This window comes from Scyliorhinus torazame, chromosome 12, assembly GCF_047496885.1.
Source record: "Scyliorhinus torazame isolate Kashiwa2021f chromosome 12, sScyTor2.1, whole genome shotgun sequence".
Classification (NCBI taxonomy): Eukaryota; Metazoa; Chordata; class Chondrichthyes; order Carcharhiniformes; family Scyliorhinidae; genus Scyliorhinus; species Scyliorhinus torazame.
Window position 1 is genome coordinate 155617320 of NC_092718.1, and position 26905 is coordinate 155644224.

Below are 26905 nucleotides of genomic sequence, written 5' to 3' on the forward strand. Positions count from 1 at the left end.
GATAGGATTTCAACACTGTATTTCCTGACTGTTTACATGTCCATGTGAAGTGTATATGTTCAGAGCAGACAGAATTTCAATATTACCATGCTGACTATTAAGAGTCCAACAATTTACATTTCTGATTAAACATCATTAGAACGCCCTGATCTCAAAGGTTCTAGCTATACTCCAAATCCGAGACTCACAATGCAGTGAAGTGCTGAACAAGTACCTCTGCCCCCTTGTGGCCTGATTTGGTGACCAGAGGCTGGTGGGTTGATAATAATAATAATCTTTTATTGTCACAAGTATGAAGTTACTGTGAAAAGCCCCTAGTCGCCACATTCCGGCGCCTGTTCGGGTAAGCTGGGAATTGAACCCGCGCTGCTGGCCTTGTTCTGCATCACAAACCAGCTGTCTAGCCCACTGAGCTAAACCAGCCCTTGATTGGGGTCGACAGGACAATTGCAGCCTGGTTTGAAATTCTGGGACAACCCAGCCAAAGAGCAATAGGTAATTGGTAAAATGACTTCCTACATTATTTCAATTTTTAAGCAGGCGCTGCTCCCCACTCTCCCCAAGCAGTCGGCCAGTGGTGCAGCCTGCAGCCCCGCATCTCCACTAGATAATGCATGTCCACCAATATCAATACAGTGCAGGATCCACCGACAGTACGTAAACTGCCTGATCACAGGAAACCCCAGCGTTTCAGTCCTTGTGTTCCACCACTATTTCAGCGTTGAGGTGGAACCGCAAATGTTCATGTGCTACAAATCACAACACAAAGCAACCCAACACTCTTGTTTTAAGTATGTGAGATTGTAGAGACACATCTCCCACGAGACAAAAGGGTGATTACAACTGCAGAGTGTAATGGCGACATCACACTATCCATCTGTAGCGCCATCGATCACACACGAGGCGAGACGTAGATAACTTCAATCGAGGCTTTATTGAGCAGACTTGTTCAGACTTGTTCCCCAGCAGCTCAGTCACAGAATGCAGCTGCGGGGAGTAAACCGGGTTCTTATACCCCGCCTATCTGGGTGGAGCCCAGTAGGGGGCAGATCCAATCGGGACCCAGCATCTGTCCTCCAATAGCTCCTCGGCATTCATGGTGTACCGTATTACCCTTAATACATACCACCACACCATCCCAGCTAAACAGTTTTTTAACGGTTAGAACAGGTACAGGGGTTCTAAACGTGCTGCCAAAACATGAGCAGAGATGTTTTAGAAGCTTGCTGTTCCAGAGATGCAGCCCACATTCAGACTCCCCATTCATCCTTCGAGCATCTGGGCTGCATGTCATTCTAATGTCTCACAATGCTCTCTAAATCTTTAGATATTCACAGTCTTCATTTATGTCTCTAATTTTAGGTGGGATTTAACAGGAGAAGGTCAAAGTGCCGTATCGGGTGCAGCTTCCCGATAGCCGAGCCAGCAAGACCGCGGCCCGCATTTAACAGCACGTAGCACCAAAGATTAGGCCCCGCGAGCTTCATGGTGGAAATTCATTCACCTGGACCGACCCCCTGCCACCGCTAACAAGGGGAACGCTCCCTCCGAACACACTTGGCCATGCCACCACATAGACCTGCTCTACGTTTCGGGGATGCCAACCTGGCCAGGCTGCTAGACGCCATGGCGGTGAGACGGGACATCCTGTTCCCCCAAGGGGGTCAGCCGAAGGGCTGCCAATGCCACGTGGGAGGCAGTGGCAGCGGCCGTCAGTTCGGGCAGGAAGAAGATCAATAACCTCCATTGGGCAGCACGGCTAGGTTGACACCGGCCCCCTGGCATAGGTCCAGCCTACCCCCACCTTGACAACCCCGCCCAAGCTCTCCCCCACAACAAGTCGGCAGCTGGCAGCTCGCACCCACCCCCCCAAGATATTACCGCGTCCGTGGCTCAGCGCACCCTGGCACCCACCAGCACAACTCCTCCATGCCCAGGAGCGGTGCCCACTTGCCATAGACTCCCCCTGATGCATAAAGCATGTAGCCCACCATGACCTGCCTTTGTCCCGCAGGAGAGGTTAGCCCATAATTGGCAGGAAAGGGCCCAGATGGGCAGCAGGGTTCCAGACAGCAAAGTCCGCACTCCCTCCCACTATGAGTAACCAGCCCTGGAAATCACGGGGTGGGCTGAGGATAGAGCAGTCACTGACAGCAAGGCAGGCCTGCATCGCAAAGGTGTGGCTCCACTGCCCCTCCACCCAGATGACCTGTCCCAAGTGAGGTGTTCATGTCAGATGAAATGGTCCTTCCGTCCCACTGACCACATGTCCATTCTCTCGCAGGATCTCCATGCGATGGGGCCAGGTCATCCAGGCCACCACCACCCCCCAACCACAAAACCCCCCACCACCACCCGTCACCCAAGACAAAACACCTCCGAGGGTGCACCCACCATCAAGACGTCACGGCTATCATCCCCACCCTCTGCCAGCACAGAGAAATATATCTCGGTGTGCGATAGTAGTTTACAAGCTTCTGAGGCACAATCTGGTGAACACCACACAGATGCTGATGCACAAAACAAGTGGAGGTAGGAACATCCAAGGGAGTCAGCAGTCGGAGATCTGCTGGATACCAGGACTCCGCTGAGTCACGGCCAGATCCCGAGCCTGGGACAAGGTTATCCTGGAGCTAATGCTAGAGCACGGCTATGAGATTCAGGAGGGGATGTCAGCGACATTCTGATGTGTGGATAATAAAACCTCTAATACAGTTCGATTAATAGTCATTTGGCAGAGCAAACTTGAGTATTGCTGATAAAAAGAGATGCTGAAGCTTTTAAATAAGTACAACTATGTGGACATGATAGCTGAGCTAGCTGAAGGGAAGTGGGATACTAAGCTAGGGGATAGATCAATACAGAAGCATAACTGATTGGAGGAATCCCAAAGACTATGGTGCAGGAAATGGCACCTACAATGTGTGGCACCGAGGCCAACATTTCTAGTGTGGCGGCCACAGTTGTTCTGAGTATTCTGAAATATCCTCAAATGCTTCTGTATTGATCTATCCCCTAGCCTAGTATCCCACTTCCCTTCAGCTAGCTCAGCTATCATGTCCACATAGTTGTACTTATTTAAAAGCTTCAGCATCTCTTTTTATCAGCAATACTCAAGTTTGCTCTGCCAAATGACTATTAATAGAACTATATTAGAGGTTTTATTATCCACACTACCAATCCCAACAGGATGTTAAAGCTAATTATGCCTTGTCATCTGATTACTAATGGCCATATATCTGTGGCAGAATTCAGATCCTCCTATTATGAAAGGATGAAGCTTTCAACAGGAGGGCATCTTTTCAAATAACCTTGATTACACTCTGATTGAATACATTTGAGATTATTTTCCAGGAAGCTGGTGATTTTCCTGTGAGATTATGATTAAACATGTTACCGCCTATTTTGTTCATAAAATACCCAATCATTGGGAGAAATAGGCTACAACAGGAGGGGCTGAGGCCAAGTTCCCATGTATATTCTTGCTGCTGTTTCCCGATGTACTGGTGCGTTACCATTCATTTCACCTCTGGCCTTGTGTTGGCATCAGTTCCCTGACCCTGTGCTGTACTTCAATGCCTTGACCTCACACTCCCCCCTTCCCTCAAAAATATCACCAAGCTACAGCCCATAAATGTAGGTTTGAGGGGCTGAATGGCTTAGTTTTAGAACATAGAACATACAGCGCAGAAGGAGGCCATTCAGCCCATCGAGTCTGCACTGACCCACTTAAGCCCACACTTCCACCCTATCCCCGTAACCCAATAACCCCTCCTAACCTTTTTTTTTGGTCACTAAGGGCAATTTATCATTGCCAATCCACCTAACCTGCACGTCTTTGGACTGTGGGAGGAAACCGGAGCACCCGGAGGAAACCCACGCAGACACAGCGAGAATGTGCAGACTCCACACAGACAGTGACTCAGCAGGGAATCAAACCTGGGACCCTGGCGCTGTGAAGCCACAGTGCTATTCACTTGTGCTACCGTGCTGCCCAACTTTGCTCTTATTCCATCTTGAACTCACCAGGACACTTCACAAAATACCAATATAAGGGGGAAATGACAATTTATACTTTGTGGGAAGAGTGTGCTGACTGGTTGGTAAGTGGACTCTGACAGTACAGGCATTGCCATGGAGAATGCACCAGTTGATGGTGACTGAAAGTTAACTGCTAAGCATTGCAATTTTAAAACCTTACTTCACTGTACATTTTTATCAATGTTTCTATTATAACTCCTCCCAGGCACATTTATAAAGGACTTTCTCCATGAAAACTTGTCACACTGTAATTACACCCTCCCACCAGTGAGGGTGCTAAGCCAATACCAATGACAGAAAAAGTATAATTGCGCTACTCTTGCACTCCCTAGGTTCAGTGCCAAATTTCCAAATGATCCTGTAGAGTAGTGTTCAGTGAAATGGGTTTAGGGAACACACCGTACAAAGTCATAACTTCTGTCTTATTTCAGTTTTATTTTTTATGACATAAACTTATAATCATTCCTTATAATAGAAACTGCAATTTAAACTTAGCTAGGCACAATTGCACGTTTTCTGCCATTGGTATTGATTTAGCACCCCTCAGGTGGGAGGGTGGAATTACAGTGCAACGATTTTACATTGGCAAGGTAAAATCTCAATAGGTATATGAGGAGTTATAAAATAAAAATTAATTAAAATGTGCAGAGAAGTAAGATTTTTAACGCATGGTTAAATATAATTCTCCTGGATATTAGAAACTCAGCAAATGGAGTTTTGTAAAACTGGGGAAATGTGCTTCGGGACAACAAACCCATTTAGAAATAAAATTTGTTTTGTGCAGCATAGTCATCCTTTTATTTGTCACTACACTGCCGGGGGTCTTGAAGTTGTGGTGAAAATCCAGAATCAGGGTCTAACACGGCTACAGAAGCAAGTGAAGGAATGAAACTCCCTGGAGGGGGCGCTATTAACCGTTTCAGTTTGGCTCCACAAGGGCCTAAATGACAGGAACGGATACCTAGATTAAAGGTGACTGGGGCCTTTTGGACATCTTGCCTCCTATTTAAGTCAACCTGCAATTAATCTCAAATGTTGAACAGGGTGTGGATGCTACCCACACTCTACAGGCATGGCTGTAAAAGCTCAACCTATTTCTGTGCATTTAGAATAGCAGGAAAACATCCATCCTCTCAAGTCTGTTTTGCCATTCCCTTCGATCATGGCGGATCTGTACCTTGACTTTGTAACCCTTAGCACGCTTGCCTCATCCTTTTCCTGCAAAGGTAGTTGCGAGGATCCCTCCAGGAGTCCCAGTCAAAGATGGCAGCCAGGCAGTCTAACACGAGTACCTGCTGCTGGACGGACCAGTAGATACAGCATAAACGCAGTCTCAGTGAATGAGATTCCACTTTCGTTAGAGGCAGGGCCGAATAGGATGTTGTTGAACACAAAGCTAATTTGTACAACAAAGTTCTGTTTTCGGCAAGCAGATTCACCAAGAGCAGATTAATGCCATGACTGGTTGGACTCTTGTTCAAAATAATGAGCTATTAAATGGATCCATCCATTTCGATGAATAACTACCATTAAATATTGTTGTCCGTGGACGTGGGAAACAGCTGTTCATTTACATCATGTCGTTCGTATGCGTGGGGATAGTAAATCAAAGCACATCATATGTAACCAAAAAAATACAGGGGTTAATTGCAGGCGTCAAAAAAATCTGTGCCTGTAAATGAAGCCGCGAGAGCTGTGGAATCAGAAAGTGTGATGCACAGGAGGAGGCCATTTGGACCAATATTGTTTTTTTGAAGTTTCAGAACATGGGCATCGCTGGCAAGGCTGGAATTTATTGCTCATCCCCAGTTGCCCTTGAAAAAAGAATTTATAGACATACACACACAAATGCTTGAAACAATGTACTCATGATAGATATTTCCCAGACGTTGACCCATGTGGCTTTCAAGGACATTGTTTCAAGGTTGTTTCAAGGAAAAGGTTGAGTTGATGGAGCTACCCAGAAAGCTTGAAGGGGAGAATGAGAAAGGACAAAAGGAGAAATGACAGGGAAAGAACAGATTTGGTCTTATGTTTGTCAACTGGGACTGGTTTAGCACAAGGCTAAATCGCTGGCTTTGAAAGTAGACCAAGGCAGGCCAGCAGCACGGTTCAATTCCCGTACCAGCCTCCCTGAACAGGTGCCGGAATGTGGCTTCATTTGAAGCCTACTTGTGACAATAAGCGATTTTCATTTCATTGATCTGATTACGATAACAACTTGATCTACTGTGCAGGTTTGTCCTGAAATGCTGGGAAACTGTGAGAAGGAACTTGCCTGGAGGGGAGAGAAGGTTCAAATCGTGATGGTCTTTCCTGGACATACTTCTTTACAGGGAAGCCTTGCCCAGGGCTTTGTCAAAGGGTCATCTGGACTTGAAACCATAGCTCTTTTCTCTCCTTGCAGGAGGATGCTGCCAGACCTGCTGAGATTTTCCAGCATTTTCTCTTTTGGTGACAGATTTGTTTACCTTGTAGCAGGTACTGAAGGCGGGAATGAGAGGCAATTCAGATGTAAAAAGAAAGCCTCTGGCGATCATGCCTTCAGCACTCCGAGCTTTGAACGAGACTCCCTAAATCTCTTCAATCCTCTACTTCTCTCTTTCTTCCTTCAAGACCCTCCTTAAAACATCAATGAATAGATAGGGGAGCTGCAACAAGCAAACAAACAGGTGATAAAAAAAACAAAGCTTGTGGCACCGATGTATTCCAGCTGATGTGTTTGTATGAAACCCTATTGACAAGCAGTGGGAGTAGTGAATCTCGCTGCCAGCGAGTGGTGCGCCGCCGGGAAACACACGACGGGCGGATCGGAGAATCCCACCCATGGGCTGGAATCCTCCAGCCGTTCGCTGGCGGAGGGATTCTCTAGTCTTGCCAACAGCGCAGCCCCCTCCTGTGGGCTTTCCGGCAGCGTGGCGTGGCTTCAATGGGAATTACTATTGACAGCGGCGGGACCAGTGAATCCTGCCGGCAGCAAATGGTGTGCCGAAAAACACAGGGCTGGGAGGCCGGAGAATCCCACCCAATGATCTACAGTTTGTGGCTGGCTGCACTGTCTTTGCCCACTCTAAAGCTGATTTGCAAACCACTCTCCATCTCTTCAATTCTGTACACAAGAAACTCGGCCTGCCCTTGAATGTTCCCAAAACACAACTCATATCAATCCACACCCAGTAAGCCAAGTATTCCCCATTCCATATATGTTGAAAGACAGACTCTGGAATATGTTCAGCACTCCCCATGCCGTAGCAGCCACCTCTCTCAAACAGCCACCATTGATGAAGAGATCCAACAATGGGTCAGTTGCGGTAGCATAACCTTCGACAAACTACGGTAGCGACGTTTGACAACAAAGACCTCCCCAAGTTAATGAAGTCCAAGTGCAGAGAGCTGTTGTATCACCACATTCCTGTGCTGCAGTGAGAGCGGGACTGTATATCAAGAGTACAGGAGAAATTCCACCAGCAGTGCCTCCTCCGTATCCTGCGAATTCAGTTAGAGGACCATTGAATAAAAGCTGGAACCTTCTTGAGGCCAGCTCCACAAACATTCAGGCAAAACCCCAACAGAGTCAACTTTAATGGACTGGACACTGTCCAGATGGCCAAACCTCATTTCCCCGCCTGGTACAGTTCCCTCAGCTCTCAAATGGCCAACATTCCAGGGGAGGACAAAAAAAATGCTTCAAAGACACTCTGAAACTCTGGGCAGCACAGTAGCACAAGTATTTAGCATTGTGGCTTCACAGCGCCAGGGCCTCAGGTTTGATTCCCCACTGGGTCACTGACTGTGCGGAGTCTGCACGTTCTCCCCGTGTCTGCATGGGTTGCCTCCGGGTGCTCCGGTTTCCTCCTACAGTCAAAGATGTGCAGGTTAGGTGGATTGGCCATGATAAATTGCCCTAAATGACCAAAAAGGTTAGGCGAGGTTATTGGGTTACGGGGGTAGTGTGGAAGTGAGGGCTTAAGTGGTTCGGTGCAGGTTCGATGAGCCGAATGGCCTCCTTCTACATTGTACATTCTATGTCCTTGAGGTGCAACAGGAGTGACGTTAATGACTGGATGAAGTTTGCTATCAATCTTCCAAAATGACGACAACTTGTGCATCAAGCTATCAAGGAGATCAAGGGCAGCACGGTAGCATTGTGGATAGCACAATTGTTTCACAGCTCCAGGGTCCCAGGTTCGATTCCACCTTGGGTCACTCTCTGTGCAGAGTCTGCACATCCTCCCCGTGTGTGCGTGGGTTTCCTCCGGGTGCTCCGGTTTCCTCCCACAGTCCAAAGATGTGCAGGTTAGGTGGATTGGCCATGATAAATTGCTCTTAGTGTCCAAAATTGCCCTTAGTGTTGGGTGGGGTTACTGGGTTATGGGGATAGAGTGAAGGTGTTGACCTTGGGTAGGGTGCTCTTTCCAGGAGCCGGTGCAGACTCGGTGGGCCGAATGGACTCCTTCTGCACTGTAAATTCTATGAAGCTACATCACACTTTGTGCCTCAACGTCTTAAATATAAGGTGGATCGGTGGCAGAGAAAGAATGAAAGGGAAGCAAATCCTGCTATCCACATCACACTGTTCCTTGGAACATGCAGAATAAATATCATTTTGAAAATCGAGGGACAGCGGACAATAAAAACATTCAACATGACAAATCAGACAGGAACATGGCCTTGCGTGAGCTTTATCAGCCTCGACACACGTCACAATCAGGATCCCGTCCATTGATGTCAGGACCCAGATTTATATATCCAAGTGAGCAGTTAGTCTCACTTGAATATGTGTACACTGGATCTACCCAGTGCCTGGGACCTAATGGTCTTGCCTCAGAGACCACAAACGTGGAACAGGTCTACCGGATCTTGGGGAGTCAGACGACCGGGGGCCTCTGGGTGGTCTGGCTCTGGGTAGAATGGTACCCTGGCATTCCTGATGTCATCCAGGTGCTGTGTCACTGTCTGCCTGGTACCCTAGCAGTGCACCCAGGCACTGCCACCTAGATGCCACCCTGGCAGTGCCAGACTGACAGAGACATTGCCAGGGTGCCAAGTTGGCACTGCTAAGGTGCCTAGGTGGCATTGTGCCGTGGATCGGGCCCGGGGGGTGCCCTGCCCTTATGAGGTGGGGTGCAGGGGCCTTGCTGACCTCCTTGTTGGGGAAGTCCGGAGACCGCGGTGGGGGGAATCCAGAGATCAGAGCTCGTTAGTGCAGGAAACGAGACTTACTGCGGCTTTGGTGGGGTGTTCCTTGCCGAAGCCCAGAAATAGAGCAGAGTCCTGTTTAATAGCGGGGTCATCCTCGGCGCTGCCAGTGCCGGAGACACCACTCTAAACGTGCTCGACACACGATTCTGTTTCATTTCTGTCAAATCGCGCCAGGAAACATTAGAAATTGGGACCTAGAGGTGATCAAAAAATAGTTTTTCAGCAGACTAGCAAAATCCATTCAGCCCATCCAGCCTACACCACGATCCAGGGACTCCTTCAGAATAGTCGGCCATTTATCCTTTGTCTATTCCATTCTTTTGCATTTGTCGTTCCCTTGAGAAAAAAATAACGTAAATACTCTAGGTGCGGGAAACGTAGAATGTTCTGGAAACACTCAGCAGACCGGGCACAGCATATGACCAGGCTGTTTTGCACACTGGGCTAAATCGCTGGCATTGAAAGCAGACCAAGGCAGGCCAGCAGCACGGTTCAATTCCCCGAACAGGCGCCGGAATGTGGCGACTAGGGGCTTTTCACAGTAACTTCATTGAAGCCTACTTGTGACAATAAGCGATTTTCATGAGGAGAGCTTGACATTTCAAATCTCGCCCAGCACCAGAAATGGAAATATTGTTCTCTCCATATTGTTCATCCATGGGCTAGACTTGCTGGGTGTTTCTGGAATTTTCTATATTGTTTCTGTTCCTCTATCAATCAGGTCCAGCTGGAAAATTTTACCACATAAGCTTTGACCCAGAAGGAGGCCATTCTGCCCCTCAAAGTTGTGTCAATGCTGCCTCCACATTTATTTTACCTTATTATTTCATAGAAGTGGACACCGCTGGCTGGGCCAGTATTTGTTGCCCATCTCTAACTGCCCTTCAACTGAGTGGCTTGCTGGGCCATATCAGAGAGAAGTTGAGAGTCAACCCCATTGCTGTGGATCTAGAGCCACATGTTGGCCAGACGAGGTAAGGATGGCAGATTTCCTTCCCTCGAGCACATTAGTGAACCAGATGGATTTTTAACAATAATTGATGATGGTTTCATGGTCACTGGCCTTGCGTGAGCTTTATCAGCCTCGTCACACGTCACAATCAGGATCCCGTCCATTGATGTCAGGACCCAGATTTATATATCCAAGTGAGCAGTTACTGAGATTATCTTTTTAATTCCAGATCTTATTAATTCAATTTGAACCCATGCACCCAGAGCACTAGCCTGGACCTCTGGATTACTAATCCAGTAACATTACCATCACACCACCATTTCATCTGACATTAGCCTTAACTAATCCTAAATCCCTGCTCTTGCATAGCGAGAGGATTTGACGAGAGGAATCACGATGTTTTACTGCAATTGTATCGGGCATTGGTGAGGCCGCACCTGGAGCATGTGCAGTTTTGGTTCTGGACCCCATGAAGTCTCATGGCTTCAGGTTAAACCTGGGCAAGGAAACCTCCTGCTGATTACCACGTTCCGGCCACCATCAGCTAATGAATCCGCTCCTCCATGTTGAACCCCCCTTGGAGGAAATACTGAGGGTGGCAAGGGTGCAGCATGTACTCTGGGTGGGGGACTTCAATGTCCGTCACCACAGACCGAGCTGGCTGGGTCCTAAAGGACACAGCTGCTGGACTGGGACTGCAGCAGGTGGTGAGGGAACAAGAGGGAGCAACATACTTGACTTCATCCTCACCAACCTGCCTGCTGCAGATGCATCTGTCTATGACAGTATCAGTTGGAGGAATCACAGCACAGTCCTTGTGGAGTCAAAGTTTCATCTTCACATTGAGGATACCTTTCATCGTGTTGTGTGGCACTAACATTGTGCTAAATGGAATAGATTCAGAACAGATCTAGCAACTCAAGACTGGACATCCATGAGGTGCAGTGGGAGCAGCAGCAGAATTGTTCTCAACTAGAATCTGTAACCTCATGGCCTGGCATATCCCCACTCTACCATTACTACATAGACAGGGGACCAAGCCTGGTTCAATGAAGACTGCAGGAAGGCATTCCAGGAGCAACACCAGACATACCGAAAAATGTGGTGTCAACCTGGTGAAGCTACAACACAGGACTACTTGCATACCAAACAACATAAGCAGCAAGTGATAGACAGAGCTAAGTGATCCCACGACCAATGGATCAGATCTAAGCTCTGCAGTCCTGGCACATCCAGTTGTGAATGGTGGTGGACAACTAAACAACTCACTGGAGGAGGCTCCACAAATATCTCCATCTTCAATGATGGAGGAGCCCAGCACAACTGAGCAAAGATAAGGTTGAAGCATTTGCAATAATCGTCAGCCAGAAGTGCCGAGTGGATGATCCATCTCGGTCTCCTCCGGAGGTCCCCAGCATCACTGATGTCAGTCTTCAGCCAATACGATTCGCTCCATGTGATATCAAGAAACAGCTGAAGGCACTGGATACTGCAACGGCTATGGGCCCTGACAATATCCCGGCATAAGTACTAAGGACTTGTGCACCAGAACTTGCCGCACCCATAGCCAAGCTGTTCCAGTACAGCTACAACACCGACATCTGCCCGGCAATGTGGAAAATTACCCAGATGTGTCCTGACACAAGAAACAGAACAAATCCAACCCAGCCAATTAACGCCCACAGTCTACTTTCCATCATCAGCAAAGTGATGGACGGAGGTAATGACCAAGACCAATAACAGAGAATCAAATAACCACCCCATGACATTCAGTGACATTACCATCAGCCACGATCAACATCCTCGGGGTTATTATTGACCACACAAGGAACTGGACTAGTTATACAAATACTTTGGCTACAGTAGCAAGTCAGAGCTTAGGACTCCTGCGGCGAGTAATTCTCATCCAGACTCCCCAAAGCCTGTCCACCAATAAGGCATGAGTCAGGAATTAGATGGAATATTCTCCATGATGAGTGCAGCTCCAACATGCTCAAGAAGATCAACACCATACAGGACAAAGCAGCTCTCTTGATTGGCACCCCTTCCACAAGCATTCACTCTCTCTACCGCCGACGCACAGTAGCAGCAGTGTGCACCATCTACAAGATGCAATGTAGGAACTCACCAAGGCTCCTTAGGCAGCATCTTCTAAACCCACAATCACTACCATCTAGAAGAATAAACGCAGCAGACACCTGGAACCCCACCACCTGGCAGCTTCCCTCCAAGTCACTCACCATCTTGACTTGGAAATATATCAGCCGTTCATTCACTGTTGCTCGGGCAAAATCATGGAACTCCCTCCCCAATAGCACAGTGGGTGTACCTACACCACATGGACTGCTGGGTTCAAGAAGGCAGCTCACCACCACCGTCTCGAGGGCAATTAGGAATTGGCAACAAATGCTGGACTAGTCAGCGAAGCCCACATCCCTGAAAAAAATGACTTTAAAAAAAGTAGAATATCATTGCCATTTGATAAGTCTTTCTCAAGGTAAGAGTGATGTTTAAGAGCCCTTACCTGGTTTGAAGGAGCTGCCGTGGCTCTGACTTGTCCCGCAGTGCTCTGGTGGCTGAATTCTCTCCAGCGGTGGTATGAACAGCTGGCGATGGGGGCCGTACAGCACTGCGACTCCTCAGCGAAAGAGCAGATGGTGTATTTAGTCTCCACTCCACTGGAGGCATGGGACTCTGCGATCTTGACAGAATGAGCGCTGTCTGTGGCTTGTTTGTCTGGTCGCTCCTCAGTGGCAAGCGAGACTTGATCTCATGAACAGGAGTGGCGGACCTGTGTGGGCTGCTGAATCTGGCCACCTGTTTGTGAGCTGGTAGAAATTGACGTTAGCATTCAATTACTGGAAATCTATACTTGCCTGTGTAATTCAATACTCAACAGGGGTTTCATTGGGAATTCTGTCAGAAGCATAAAGCTTCCCACAATATTCCAACTGCAGTCTATCCAAGGTCTTATACGATCTAATATTAACTCTTTCCTTTTGTATCCAGTACTTATACCACCATTATCTACATGTACTCTTGCTTTTATGACAGCATGGTAGCATAGTGTTTAGCACTATGGCTTCACAGCGCCAGGGTCCCAGGTTCGATTCCCGCTTGGCTCACTGTCTGTGCGGAGTCTGCACGTTCTCCCCGTGTGTGCGTGGGTTTCCTCCGGGTGTTCCGGTTTCCTCCCACAGTCCAAAGAGGTACAGGTTAGGTGGATTGGCCATGCTAAATTGCCCTTAGGTCAGATGGAGTTGCTGGGTTACGGGAATAGGTTGGAGGTGCGGTCTTAAGTAGGGTGCGCTTTCCAAGAGCTGGTGTAGCCTCGATGGGCCGAATGGCCTCCTTCTGCACTGTAAATTCTACAATTCTATGACCTTTGCACCCCTCAATCCCACACTCCATTTAAAATCTTATAGTTTATGGCAGGCATTATCAAACTCGGGGGCACGATCCACGGGTGGGTCCCTCCCGGCGGGTGTCGGGAAGGTCGTGCAGCCGTCCGTCGCGGCGCTCCCGATTGCGCAAATCTGCGCACAACAGCCGCAGCAGCCGGCTGTTAAGAACGCCGGCGGCAAGCGGCCTTCAAAATGGCCGCCAACATGTAAAATAAATGCGGCCCCACTGCGCATGCGTGCCCGATCATTGGCGCGCATGCGCAAAACTATGCACATGCGCGCCGATGATTGGGTACGCATGTACAGTGCATCCGCTTTTTTTTTAAACGGTCGCAGCTTTTTGTTTTACAAGTTGGGGGGGTTTTATTCATTTTATTCACTTATTTTATTCATTAATTTTTATTTGTTTCATTCATTTTATTTTTGTTTTGTTTTTACAAGTTCGGGGGGGGTTTATTTGATAACATTTTAACCATTTCTTCCATTTTTGTCAGCAGCAAACAAGGTAAGAGAAAATGGTGGGTCGCGAAGGCCGGCCGGCGTGGATCGCGCAGGTCGGCCGGCATGGGTCGCGAAGGCCGGCCGGCGTGGGTCGCGAAGGTTGGCCGGTTGGTAAAAATGGGTCCCCGGTAAAAACGTTTGAAGAACAATGGTTTATGGTGGCAATTTATGGTGATAATTGTTTACCTCCCTTACTTCCACATTTCTCTGTATTGAACTGTGTGTGCCAGCTCTCTGCCGGGCTGCCAGCCAATGTCCTCCTACATTGCATCAGTCTTGTTCCCAGTTTATCAGACCCAGAATTTGGTTATCAGCAAATTTCAACATTGCTCCAGATAACTGGGGCAAGATTCTCTGACTCCCCGCCGGGTCGGAGAATCGCCGGGGGCTGGCGTGAATCCCGCCCCCCCTGGTTGCCGAATTCTCCGGCACCGGAGATTCGGCGGGGGCGGGAATCGCGCCCCGCCGGTTGGTGAGCCCCCCCCAAACGATTCTCCGGCCCGGATGGGTCGACGTCCCGCTGCTGGAATGCCTGTCCTGCCGGCGTGGATTAAACCACCTCTCTTACCGGCGGGACAAGGCGGCGCGGGTGGGCTCCGGGGTCCTGTAGGGGGCGCGGGGCGATCTGGCCCCGGGGGGGTGCCACCAAGCTGGCCTGGCCCGCGATCGGGGCCCACCGATCCGCGGGCGGGCCTGTGCCGTGGGGGCACTCTTTTCCTTCCGCCTTCGCCACGGTCTCCACCATGGCGGAGGCGGAAGAGACTCCCTCCACTGCGCATGTGCGGGGATGCCGTGAGCGGCCGCTGACGCTCCCGCGCATGCGTCGCCCGGCAATGTCATTTCTGCGCCAGCTGGCGGGGCACCAAAGGCCTTTCCCGCCAGCTGGCGGGGCGGAAATCAGTCCGGCTCGGGCCTAGCCCCTCAAGGATAGGACTCAGCCGGTCAAGATGCGGAGGATTCCGCACCTTTGGGGCGGCGCGATGCCAGACTGATTTGCGCCGTTTTTGGCGCTGGTCGGCGGACATCGCGCCAATTACGGAGAATTTCGCCCCTGATGTGAGAAAGTTCCCTTCAACCTAAATCCTTTGTTCTCTGCCCTCTAACGCACCATTGTGGCACATCCTCCTTTATTCCGTGTTCCATTATTTTTGTAACACGGTGGCACAGTGGTTAGCATCGCTGCTTCACAGTGGCAGGAACCCGGGTTCGATTTCGGCCTTGGGTCACGGTATGTGTGTGGTTTGCACGCTCTCCCCATGTCTGCGTGGGTTTCCTCTGGGTGCTCCAATTTCATCCCACAATCCAAAATTGTGCAAATTAGGTGGCTTGGTCATGACCAGTGCATGGGATTACGGGGATAGGGTGGCACGGTAGCAGAGTGGTTAGCAGTGTAGCTTCACAGCTCCAGGGACCCGGTTCGATTCCCAGCTTGGCTCACTGTCTGTGCAGAGTCTGCACTTTCTTCCTGTGACTGCGCGGGTTTCCTCTGGGCGCACCGGTTGTCATGATATTCAGGTAAACATCATAGCGCATACATACTGATGGACAGATCAACGGACCAATCAACACACATAGCACGACAGCCAATCACGGGCAAGAGCATACACAGTACAAAACAGGGAACACGACACTTCCTGGGGACTCGAGCAGGAGACGGCTCAGGGCACAGAGGTCATTACAAGCCACTCAGACATCCACCATGTGCTGAGTGCCACTACAAGATAGAATTAGGAATTGGTCCACAGAATCAAGGGTCATGATCGAACCTCAGTAAACAGTTTACCAGTGTAAATAGATGTTTGAAATAAAACTGCGTTGTACCATTCGCAACTGTGTTGGTTCATCTGTGTAGCAGAGTACCCAACACTTCATAGTACCAGGAGTGACTTTGGTACCTACCTACAAATACTCCGGAATCTGCCATCCTGCGCCATGGACACCGTCAACACACCGCAGCCGCTGCAAGTCGCTGGAAACCTCGGCGTTAATTGGAAGCTGTTCAAACAGCGCTTCCAGCTCTTTCTGGAAGCCAAAGAAAAGGAAAGCGCCTCGGACACCAGAAAGATCGCCATCCTCCTCTCCATGGCAGGTCAACACGCCATCCATGTCTACAACTCCCTGGTGTTCGCGGAAGGCGAGGACAAGACCAAATACAAGACGGTCCTTCTCAAGCTCGACCAACACTTCAACGTCGAGGTCAACAAGAGCTTCGAGAGGTATCTCTTCCAGCAGCACCTGCAAGGTAAGGATGAGCCCTTTCAGTCATTCCTTACGCATCTCCGCATACTCGCGCAGTCCTGTGGTTACGACACCACCTCCGACTCCATGATTCGGGACCAGATCGTTTTTGGGGTCACCTCGGGCACCCTACGCCAGCAGCTCTTAAAAATAAAAGGCCTCGCCTTAGCCTCCACAATCGAAGCCTGTGTCCTGCACAAAAACGCGACTAGCCGCTATACCCAATTTCAGGCGGCCGAATCGGCACGGCAGGGGTCCTACGCGGCCGGATCGGCGAGGCAGGTGCCCTACGAGGCCAAACAGGTCCAGGCGATCGAGTTCCTCCCGGCCCGCGGCCCGGACGAGGGCGGACATTTTGTGCGTTTTTCGAGGCCTCCCGCGCTTGTGCGCGCCAAAAACTACAGCAACACTAAGGGACGTGATGCGCAGGCGCGCTCGACGCAAGACCGAACTGCGCATACGCAGTGGCGCAACGAACGCCATGACGTCACGACGTGCGGCAACTGTGGAGCCGCCCATTTAAAGCGGCAATGTCCCGCAAGAACCCGACAATGCCTCCGCTTGCTGTCGAGCAGCTCAACCTGTCAATCTTCCCCAACTCCAACAACCTCGCAGGGATGTGCGGACCATTCAGCCTCCTTATTACAAGTCGTGCCCAGACGATATCCAGACATGTGACACAGACGACCGGGACACCTTCTGTGTTGCGGTCATTGATGGGAACCAAATATCTCCAGCCAGGACCCACCAGCCGTTGCAAGTTAACACGATCAATCCGGGTGATGAATGGTGTGCCACCCTAACGGTCAACCGATCACCGATAACATTCTGTCTGGACACTGGCGCCTCCGCCAACCTCATAGCATGGTCAGCCTTCTACGCCATGAAGGACAGACCACCAATTCGGCAGTCCCGTTGCAGGATGGTCGACTACAACGGGAACGTTATCCCGGCTATGGGATCCTGCCAGCTCCAAGTGACACACAACACACACACGGCCACACTCTCATTCGAGATAGTTGGCTCATCAAAGGACTCCCTGCTAGGCGCACAGGCATGCAAGGTTCTCCACCTCGTGCAACGAGTCCACTCTCTCTCTCCAGGCGGCACATCTGACTTCCCGGATGCAGAGTTCAGCGCACAGCTCCAATCGCTCCTCGCCCACAACCAGAAGGCATTCGAGGGCATGGGAACACTGCCCTACACCTACAGAATTCAGCTCAAACCGGACGCTACCCCGGTCATTCACGCACCTCGCAGGATCCCAGCGCCACTCAAAGACCGCCTCAAGCAGCAGCTGCAGGATCTCCAGGACCAAGGGGTGCTTTCCCGGGTCACGGAGCCCACGCATGGGTCAGCTCCATGGTGTGTGTTAAGAAGCCCTCTGGCGAGCTCCGGATCTGCATTGATCCAAAAGACCTCAACAACAACATAATGAGGGAACACTACCCCATACCCAAACGGGAAGACATCACGAGCGAAATGGCCCGGGCTAAAATCTTCACGAAACTGGATGCCTCAAAGTGTTTTTGGCAGATCCAACTGGATCCATCCAGCCGAAAGCTGTGCACCTTCAACACCCCTTTCGGCAGGTTCTGCTACAACCGAATACCATTTGGCATCATCTCAGCATCCTTTCATAGGATCATGGAGCAGATGATGCAAAGCATCGAAGAGGTGCGCGTCTACGTGGACGACGTCATCATCTGGTCCACCACACCACAGGAGCACATCTATCGTCTCCGGCGCGTCTTTGCGCGCATACGGGAAAACGGCCAGCGCCTCAACCCGAGCCAAGTGTTCTTTCGCCCAAACCGAGCTGAAGTTCCTGGGGGACCACATTTCCCGGTCAGGGGTCCGTCCGGATGCAGACAAGGTGAGCGCCATTACAGCCATGCCGCAGCCGGCAGACAAGAAAGCAGTGCTACGCTTCCTAGGCATGGTCAACTTCCTGGGGAAGTTCATTCCCAACCTTGCCTCCCACACGACGGCTCTGCGCCACCTCGTCAAGAAGTCCACGGAGTTCCAGTGGCTACACACACACCAGCAGGAATGGGAGGAGCTCAAACTTAAGCTCACCACAGCACCGGTATTGGCGTTTTTCGACACATCTCGTGACACTAAAATCTCGACTGATGCCAGCCAGTCCGGCATTGGGGCGGTGCTCCTACAGCAGGATGACACTGCGTCATGGGCCCCGGTCACCTATGCCTCGCGGGCCATGACCCCCACAGAACAGCGTTACGCGCAGATCGAAAAGGAGTGCCTGACCTTGCTAACCAGGGTAGACAAGTTCCATGACTATGTGTATGGTCTCCCCCGGTTTACCATTGAGACTGACCACCGCCCCCTGGTCAGCATCATAAATAAGGACCTGAACGAAATGACCCCTCGCCTCCAGCGCATCCTACTTAAACTTAGGAGGTATGACTTCCAACTGGTCTACACACCGGGTAAGGACCTTATCATTGCGGGTGCCCTATCTAGAGCAGTGAGCACGCCGCCAGATTCGGAGGGGTTCGTCTGTCAGGTCGAGGCGCAGGTGGCTTTCACATCGGCAAATCTGCCAGCTGACGACTCCAGTCTGTCCCGTATTCGCCGAGAGACTGAGGCCGACCCCCTTCTACAACGTGTGATGCGCCACATGACAGGAGGGTGGCTCAAAGGGCAGGCCCGCAGTTCTACAATGTCCGCGATGACTTGGCCGTCATTGATGGTGTCCTTCTAAAGCTGGACCGGATTGTGATTCCGCACAGCATGCACAAGTTGGTCCTCGACCAACTACACGAAGGCCACCTGGGGGTCGAGAAGTGCAGACGGAGGGCCCGAGAGGCGGTATACTGGCCGGGCATCAGTGATGACATTGCCAATATGGTGCTCAACTGCCCCACCTGCCAAAGGTTTCAACCGGCGCAACCTCCTGAGATGCTTCTGCCCCATGAGCTGGTGATGTCCCCCTGAGCAAAGGTGGGTGTGGACCTCTTTCACGCGCTCGGCAGGGACTATGTCATCGTCATTGACTACTTTTCCAATTATCCAGAGGTCATACGCCTGCACGATTTGACATCGTCCGCTGTCATAAGGGCCTGCAAAGATACCTTTGCTCGCCACGGCATTCCGATGACTGTCATGTCGGACAATGGGCCCTGTTTCGCCAGCCAGGAATGGTCATCTTTTGCTGCCTCGTATGGTTTCACACACGTGACGTCCAGCCCTCTGCATCCCCAGTCCAATGGAAAGGCGGAGAAGGGCGTTCACATCGTCAAGCGGCTCCTCTGCAAGGCTGCTGCTGCCGGATCGGATTTCTGCCTAGCCCTGCTGGCCTATCGCTCGGCCCCACTAGCCACTGGCCTCTCACCAGCCCAGCTGTTGATGGGTCACGCCCTCAGGACCACTGTGCCTCCCATTCTGGCACCCACAACCAACCATGCTCCGGTACTACACAGAATGCAACTGCAGCGCGGTCGCCAGAAGAGGGCATAATGCACACGGGCAACTGATCTTCCCGCCCTGGCCCCTGGAGACGAAGTCCGCATCCACCTACCAGAAGGTGGCTGGTCAGCACCTGCCGAAGTTCTCTGACGCATGGCTCCCCGCTCGTTCCTGGTTCGCATGCCTGATGGATCCATTCGTAGGCGCAATCACCGGGCTCTTCGCCTACTTCCACGCTCGCTACGGGAACTTACACCGACACCGCGCCCTCCTGCTGTTCCTGATATCAACTTCGTGGAGCTTCCTGCCACCATGCCCCTTCCGTCGTCGCCCGTGGCCAGGCCCATTCCTCAGCTGGTGGTTTCAGACCCACCCTTGAGGCGGTCAACCCGAATTCGTCACCCAACTACTAGGCTGGACTTATGAGACTGCTTGTACATTGAACTCATACTACCACTGTGTTAATATGTTTCTGTTCTTATCGTTACAGGAATTTGTTTTGTCGTTCAACATTTCCCCGTTCTTTGTTTATGGTACAACCTCGTTGTTATGTCACACCCGACATTGCCCCTTGTATATAGTTAAGCCCCATGTATATGCTGTAAATATTGCACACACACACATTTAGCTACACTCAGTACACATCTCTATTTATGACCACGTAGGCACATGTTCTTGTAAAAAAGGGGGGGATGTCATGATATTCAGGTAAACATCATAGCACATACATACATACATACTGATGGACAGATCAACAGGCCAATCAGCACACACAACATGACAGCCAATCACAGGCAAGAGCATACACAGTACAAAACAGGGAACACGACACTTCCTGGGGACTCGAGCAGGAGACGGCTCAGGGCACAGAGCTCATTACAAGCCACTCAGACATCCACCATGTGCTGAGTGCCACTACAAGATAGAATTAGGAATTGGTCCACAGAATCAAGGGTCATGATCGAACCTCAGTAAACAGCTTACCAGTGTAAATAGATGTTTGAAATAAAACTGCGTTGTACCATTCGCAACCGTGTTGGTTCGTCTGTGTAGCAGAGTACCCAACACTTCACCGGTTTCCTCCCACAAGTCCCGAAGGACGTGAATTGGACATTCTGAATTCTCCCTCAGTGTACCCGAAAAGGCGCTGTACTGTGGCAACTAGGGAATTTTAGCAATAACTTCATTGCAGTGTTAATGTAAGCCTACTTGTGACACTAATAAAATTATTATTATTATAGGACGGGGGAGTGGGCCTGAGTAAAATGCTCTTTCGGATTTTCAGTGCTGACTTGATGGGCAAAATGGCCTCCTTCTGCATTGTAGCGATTCTAAGGATCCTATCTGTAACACCATAAATGCTATTGCAACATCATATGAATCACATATAATGAATTTCCCTTCATCTATTGCTTTGAGAGTTCTGGGAGGCCAGTGTATCACAACCTGCTTTGTAGAAATCACTGTTGACAAATCGGATTAGCTGGGATTGAGCCCCTATTATGCATCTCACCAAATCTGCCTTTCCATTGGCTGTTTAACAGGCCAAGTTTAAAAAAAAAAAAATTAGGAGTATCCAATTCATTTTTTCCAATTAAGGGGCAATTTAGCGTGGCCAATCTACCTACCCTGCACACATCTTATTGGTTTGTGGGGGCGAAACTCACGCAAATACGGGGAGAATGTGCAAACTTCACACGGACAGTGACCCAGAGCCGGGATCGAACCTGGGCAGGCCAAGTTTTTTAAATTCAGTCTCGCGATATGCCAAAGCCGATATTTCTTGGCCACCCCTCATTTGCCGTGAGAAGGTGGTGCTAAACTGCCTTAATGTACCTCTGCAGTGTATTCCCACAGTGCTGTCAGGTAGGGAGTTCCGTCATCTTGACAGAGTGATGCTGCAGGAATGGCAATTTATTTCTCTGGGAGGTTTTTATATTTGAGTGGACTGACTAAGAATTTCCAAAGTGTCCACTGGGTTTGGAAATGGAAGTAAGTTGTCAAGAGGAGCTGAAGAGATCGCAAAGGGTTTAGTGAGTGGGCAAAACTTTGCCAAATGGAACATATAGTGGGAAAATATGAACATGTCCACCTTACCAGGAATAGATAAAACATTTATCATTGAAATAAAGGAGACCACATAACCTGGAAATGGGTGCCCGTGAATCATAAATAGTTAATTTGCAGGTACAGCAAGCGATTGAAAAAACAAATGGAATGTTGATGTTTATTATAGGAGGAATGGAATATAAAAGTTGAGAGCTTTTGCTGCAGTTGTACAGGGCTTTGGTAAGGCCACATCTGGAATATTGTGTACAGCTTTGGGGTGGGTTTTAAGGCCTGTCCTGCCGACAGGATCTTCCAGTCCCACCGAGGCCAATGGACCTTCGAACGGCTCGTCACATTTTCCAGCCTCATCCCCTCTGTGACACAGCCGTACAATTCCGCACTTGAAAATGAAATGAAAATCGCTCATTGTCACAAGTAGGCTTCAATGAAGTTACTGTGAAAAGCCCCTAGTCGCCACATTCCGGCGCCTGTTCGGGGAGGCTGGTACGGGAATCGAACCGTGCTGCTGGCCTGCCTTGGTCTGCTTTAAAAGCCAGCGATTTAGCCCAGTGTGCTAAACCAGTTGTATGTAAGGTCGGCCAGATAGGAACCGACCGACAGAGAGAGAGAGGACCCGGTGAAGTTCAACCGGGCCCCTTTGTGAATAGTCTATTATAAATAAACATATTCTTTGAGTTACTCATCTGATTCCTCTCATCTTTACTAAAGTCTCCTTGTTTGAAAAAGATACAATTACATTTGAAAATGGTATAAAGAAGGTTCACTCGGCCCATTCCTGAAATGAAGGGCTTATCTTAGGAGAGGAGGTTGAACAGGTGTGGGTCTGTACACATTGGAGTTTAGAAGAATGAGAAGTGATCTTATTGAAACATATAAGATCCTGAGGAGCCTTGATAGGGTGGATACCAGGAGGACGTCTCCTCTTGAACTAGGGGACATGGTTTAAGAATAAGGCATCGATTGAGGAGAATTTTCTTCTCACAGAGGGTCGTTAGTTTGTGGAATTCTCTTCCCCAGAAAGCAGTGGAGACAGGGTCAGTGAAATTATTCAAGGCTGAGTTAGATAGATTCTTGGCAGGCAAAGGAGTCAAGGTAAGGACTCCCCACGTAGCCAGACAGACAGGATACAACAAGGTTTATTCTACTACTCCTCAATACAATACTCTCTCATTCTGCACTCCCCCTCAGGATCCTGTTCCCCGACCTGCTCCCAGGCCGGGGTTTATATCCTTGCGGGCACCGCCAATTGGGTGGAAGCTCCGCCCCCCAATCACCTGCGGAGTTCGTATTCCAAGGTGCAGGAGGAGAATCTAAGACTTTTACTTAAATTGAGAGTACGCAATTCTTTCCTTCCCCCCCCCCCCCCCCCAATTAAGAGGCAATTTAGCATGGCCAATTCACCTACCCGCCACACGGTTTTGGGTTGTGGGGGTGAGACCCACGCACACGGGGGAGAATATGCAAACTGCATATGGACAGTGACCCAGATGCTGTAAGGCAGCAGTGCTAACCACTGCACCAGGAGAATCCAATACAATGTAGTTTCAAACCCCTTGGGGAGGTCATAACACCAGGGTTAGAGTGGGGGGGGGGGGGGGGGGGGGGGGCGGGCAGAGAGGAAAGTAGAATTGAGATCCCAACCAGATCAGCTATGACCTTATCAAAGGGTGGAGCGGGCTCCAGTGGCCTACCCCTGCTTTTAAGTCCTGTGTTCCTATATTCCTATTTCTGGCTGTACCTCAATCCTGCCTTCTCTCTATCTCTTTAGTCAGCAACCCCTGAGCGACAGGCACTTACTGAGCGATGTGCAGCGGCAGGGGTCATGTTTATCGAGGTAATGCTCCAGGGTGTCCCATCCCCCACCCACTCGCACCATCACATGATTCCGTAAAATCTACAAAATAAGAAAGAAAATCATAAGTGCGAACAATTATCTCTTCTCTTCAGCAAGATCAATAAAGTACTTTCCTATTTTGAACTTCATTTTTGGAACAAACCATTTTCAGTGCCTGAAATCAATTTGTGTAAAACTCTATCGGGCGGAGTCAAGCACAGAACTTCACCATCAAATTTTGGAATCATTTTTGACACATAAATAAAATCTGTCACCGATTTGATGGGATAAAGAGAGATAATAGTGATACCTGTGACTATGTTATAGCAGTGAATCTGTGACCTAGCTCCACTCTCCGCAGAGGAATGTTAACTCGAACCAATGCCTTCCTGCAACAGGAGGGCGGCACAGATGAACACTGATGATAAATTGCCATTTGCAGATGTTTGTCACAGCATTGGGTGTGAATGGCTCCCGTCCCTCAGAAGATTCAACCCCTAATGATACCATTGTTGTGCATCAAATCACAACAACTTGTGCTGGGTTTGTCATAAAAATTATCTGCATAGCGAAGATTCCTGTATCCCCAATACACTAACTCCTTGTTTGAGCATCACTCTTATACTTGAGATACCTTTAACTCACTATCTTTAACTTTCACCTCAGACAGTTGTTAGAATTCGCCAGACCCAAGAATATGGGGCTGGTGATAGTTACAGAGACGTGGGGCGCGATTCTCCACTCCCGCGCCGGTTGGGAGAATCGCCTGGGCCGCCAAAATTTCCCGCGACGCTGGTCCGACGCCCTCCCGCGATTCTCCCAAGCGGCGAGAACGGCCCCGTCGAGTTCCGCGCGGCGCAGGCCGGAGAATCGCCCGAGTCACCCAAAATGGCGATTCTCCGGCACCCCTGCTATTCTCAGGCCCGGATGGGCCGAGCGGCCAGCCCAAAACGGCAGGTTCCCCCCGGCGCCATCCACACCTGGTCGCTGCCGTCGGGAACAGCGCGGGAATGCTGGGGGGGGCGGCCTGCGGGGGGAGGGGGGATCCTGCACCGGGAGGTACCTCAAATGTGGAGTGGCCCGCGATCGGTGCCCAACGATCGTCGGGCCGTCCTCTCTGAAGGAGGACCTCCTTCCTTCCGCAGCCCCGCAAGATCCGTCCGCCATCTTCTTGCGGGGCGGACTCGGAGAGGACGGCCCGACGGTGACGCCAGTTATGCGGCGCCGGCTGCATCATGTATGCGGCGCCGCCTTTACGCGGCGACAAGACCTGGCGCGTGTAGATGACACGGCCCCGCTCCTAGCCCATTATCGGGCCCTGAATCGGTTGGGATCGGGGCCGTTTCGCGCCGTCGTGAACCTCAACGGCGTTCACGACGGCGTGGGCACTTCAGCGCGGGAGTGGAGAATCACGCCCAGGGAGAGACAAGGGACGGGATTCTCCCTTCTGGGGACTAAGTCCCCACGCCCGCCTGAAAAAGAGCGAAAATCACTCCGGACTTTTTCCTCGAAGGTCCGGGGTGACTTTCCGTTTTCCAGGGGGCTAGCAGAGCCTCAGTGTGCATCCCACACCTCTGGCTGCTGGCGGGGCCCTGCTAGACAGGCCGCGCGGCCGTGCATGCGCACGGCGGGCGCAAGCAGGTACGCGCATGCGCGCGCCGGCCCATCTCGGCGCGGGCGGCGGCAACATGGCGGAGCCATACAGCGCGGAGGAAGGTAGGTCCCTCCCAGATCGCGGGCCTGGTCACCGCTGAGGCCCCCCCAGAGTCAGATACCCCCCACCCCCACCAGGACCGCCACCGCAGCCACGGATCCCAGCACCCGCCGGGTGGCACCACATGTAAACTACGCCGCCAGGAATTCGGCCAGTCGACCACGGAGACTCGCTGTACGTTTCAATAAGATCCCCCCTCATCCTTCTAAACTCCAATGAGTACAGACCCAGAGTCTTCAACCGTTCCTCAACGACAAGCTCCTCATTCCAAACCTCCTGGACAACCCCTGTGTAGTCAGTGCATGGGGACTTCCGAGAGGTATCGCTTCGATATGGCCATCCGTAAGGCCATTCTCCTTCAGTGGAAAGATACGAGGCCCCCAAGTGTGGAATCCTGGATCAGCGATATGGCAGGGTTCATTAAATTGGAGAGGGTGAAATTCGCCTTGAGAGGGTCGGTACAAGGGTTCTTTAGGCGGTGGCAACCGTTCTTAGACTTTCTGGCAGAACGCTAGACATTGGTCAATGGCAGCAGCAGCTCGGGGGGGGGGGGGGGGGGGTTTACTTTATTTTTATTTTTGTTTATGTTATTTACACTGGAAGGGTCTGAGGGGGTGTATACACCTGTTGTCTTAAGTCGGGGTGTTAATGTTAATTTATTATTTAGGTACGGGGGGAGGGGTTTGGGGGGTTGCTTTTTTAGATTGTGTTTTGTTGGGTTCTTTTTTCTTTCTCATTTTGTTATTGATATTTTCTGAAAACCTTTAATAAAAATTTTTTTTTTAAAAAAAAATAATAAGGGACAAGCAAACTGCTGCCACTCACCCTCACGAAAATTAAAGTGTTGGAGTCTCCCACTTTGTATTTCCCTTCGGATACTTTCATCATGGGAAACTGGTCAGGACAGGTGCAGCGACTCACAAGGTGACGTACCTGCCCGGTTACAAAACAGAACGTAACATTAAATACAACAGCAGGATGTCCCAAAACTGTTTAAAATCTTTTCAGTACTTTTCGAAGCGTGGTTAGTATTGCAGTGTAGGAGCTGCAAGCAGTTAAGATTAACAGGGAAAGTTTCCACACAAAACAATGAAGCAAATGATCAGATTATCTGTTTTGGTGATGTTAGCCAGTATACCCCTGCTCTTCGTCAAATCATTCCACCAACTTTTCACAGCCAAAGGGCAAAGAGAGCCTCAATTTAACATCTCATATGAAAGAGGCAGTTCCAACACTCGAGTATCTGCCTGGATTATGTGCTCAAATCTCTGGAGTGGAGTTTGAACCCATGGCCTTTGAACTCAAGGGCCAGGTACCCACCACCAAGCACCAGCTGACAAAGAGATGGCTTAGAGTCTCAGGGTGGAATTTACTGCCCCAGTCCAAAGATGTGCAGGTTAGGTGGATTGGCTGTGCTAAATTGCCCCTAAGTGTCCAAAGGTTAGATGGGGTTAGGGGGATAGAGTGGGAGGTCGGGCCGAGGTAGGGTGCGCTTTCAGAGGATCGGTGCAGATTTG

At 50.3% G+C, this 26905-nt stretch overlaps 1 protein-coding gene across 1 annotated transcript in view; it reads right to left on the minus strand.

Moving 5' to 3' along the window:
- Positions 1-26905, minus strand: part of gas2l2 (growth arrest specific 2 like 2) — a 79431-nt gene that overhangs the window by 7006 nt on the left and 45520 nt on the right. Inside the window, exons 3-5 of the mRNA XM_072469217.1 lie at positions 26214-26321; positions 23638-23734; positions 12720-13023 (exon numbers count right to left, since the gene is read on the minus strand). Coding sequence (XP_072325318.1) covers positions 12720-13023; positions 23638-23734; positions 26214-26321 — 509 coding nt within the window. The remainder of the gene's footprint in view (positions 1-12719; positions 13024-23637; positions 23735-26213; positions 26322-26905) is intronic.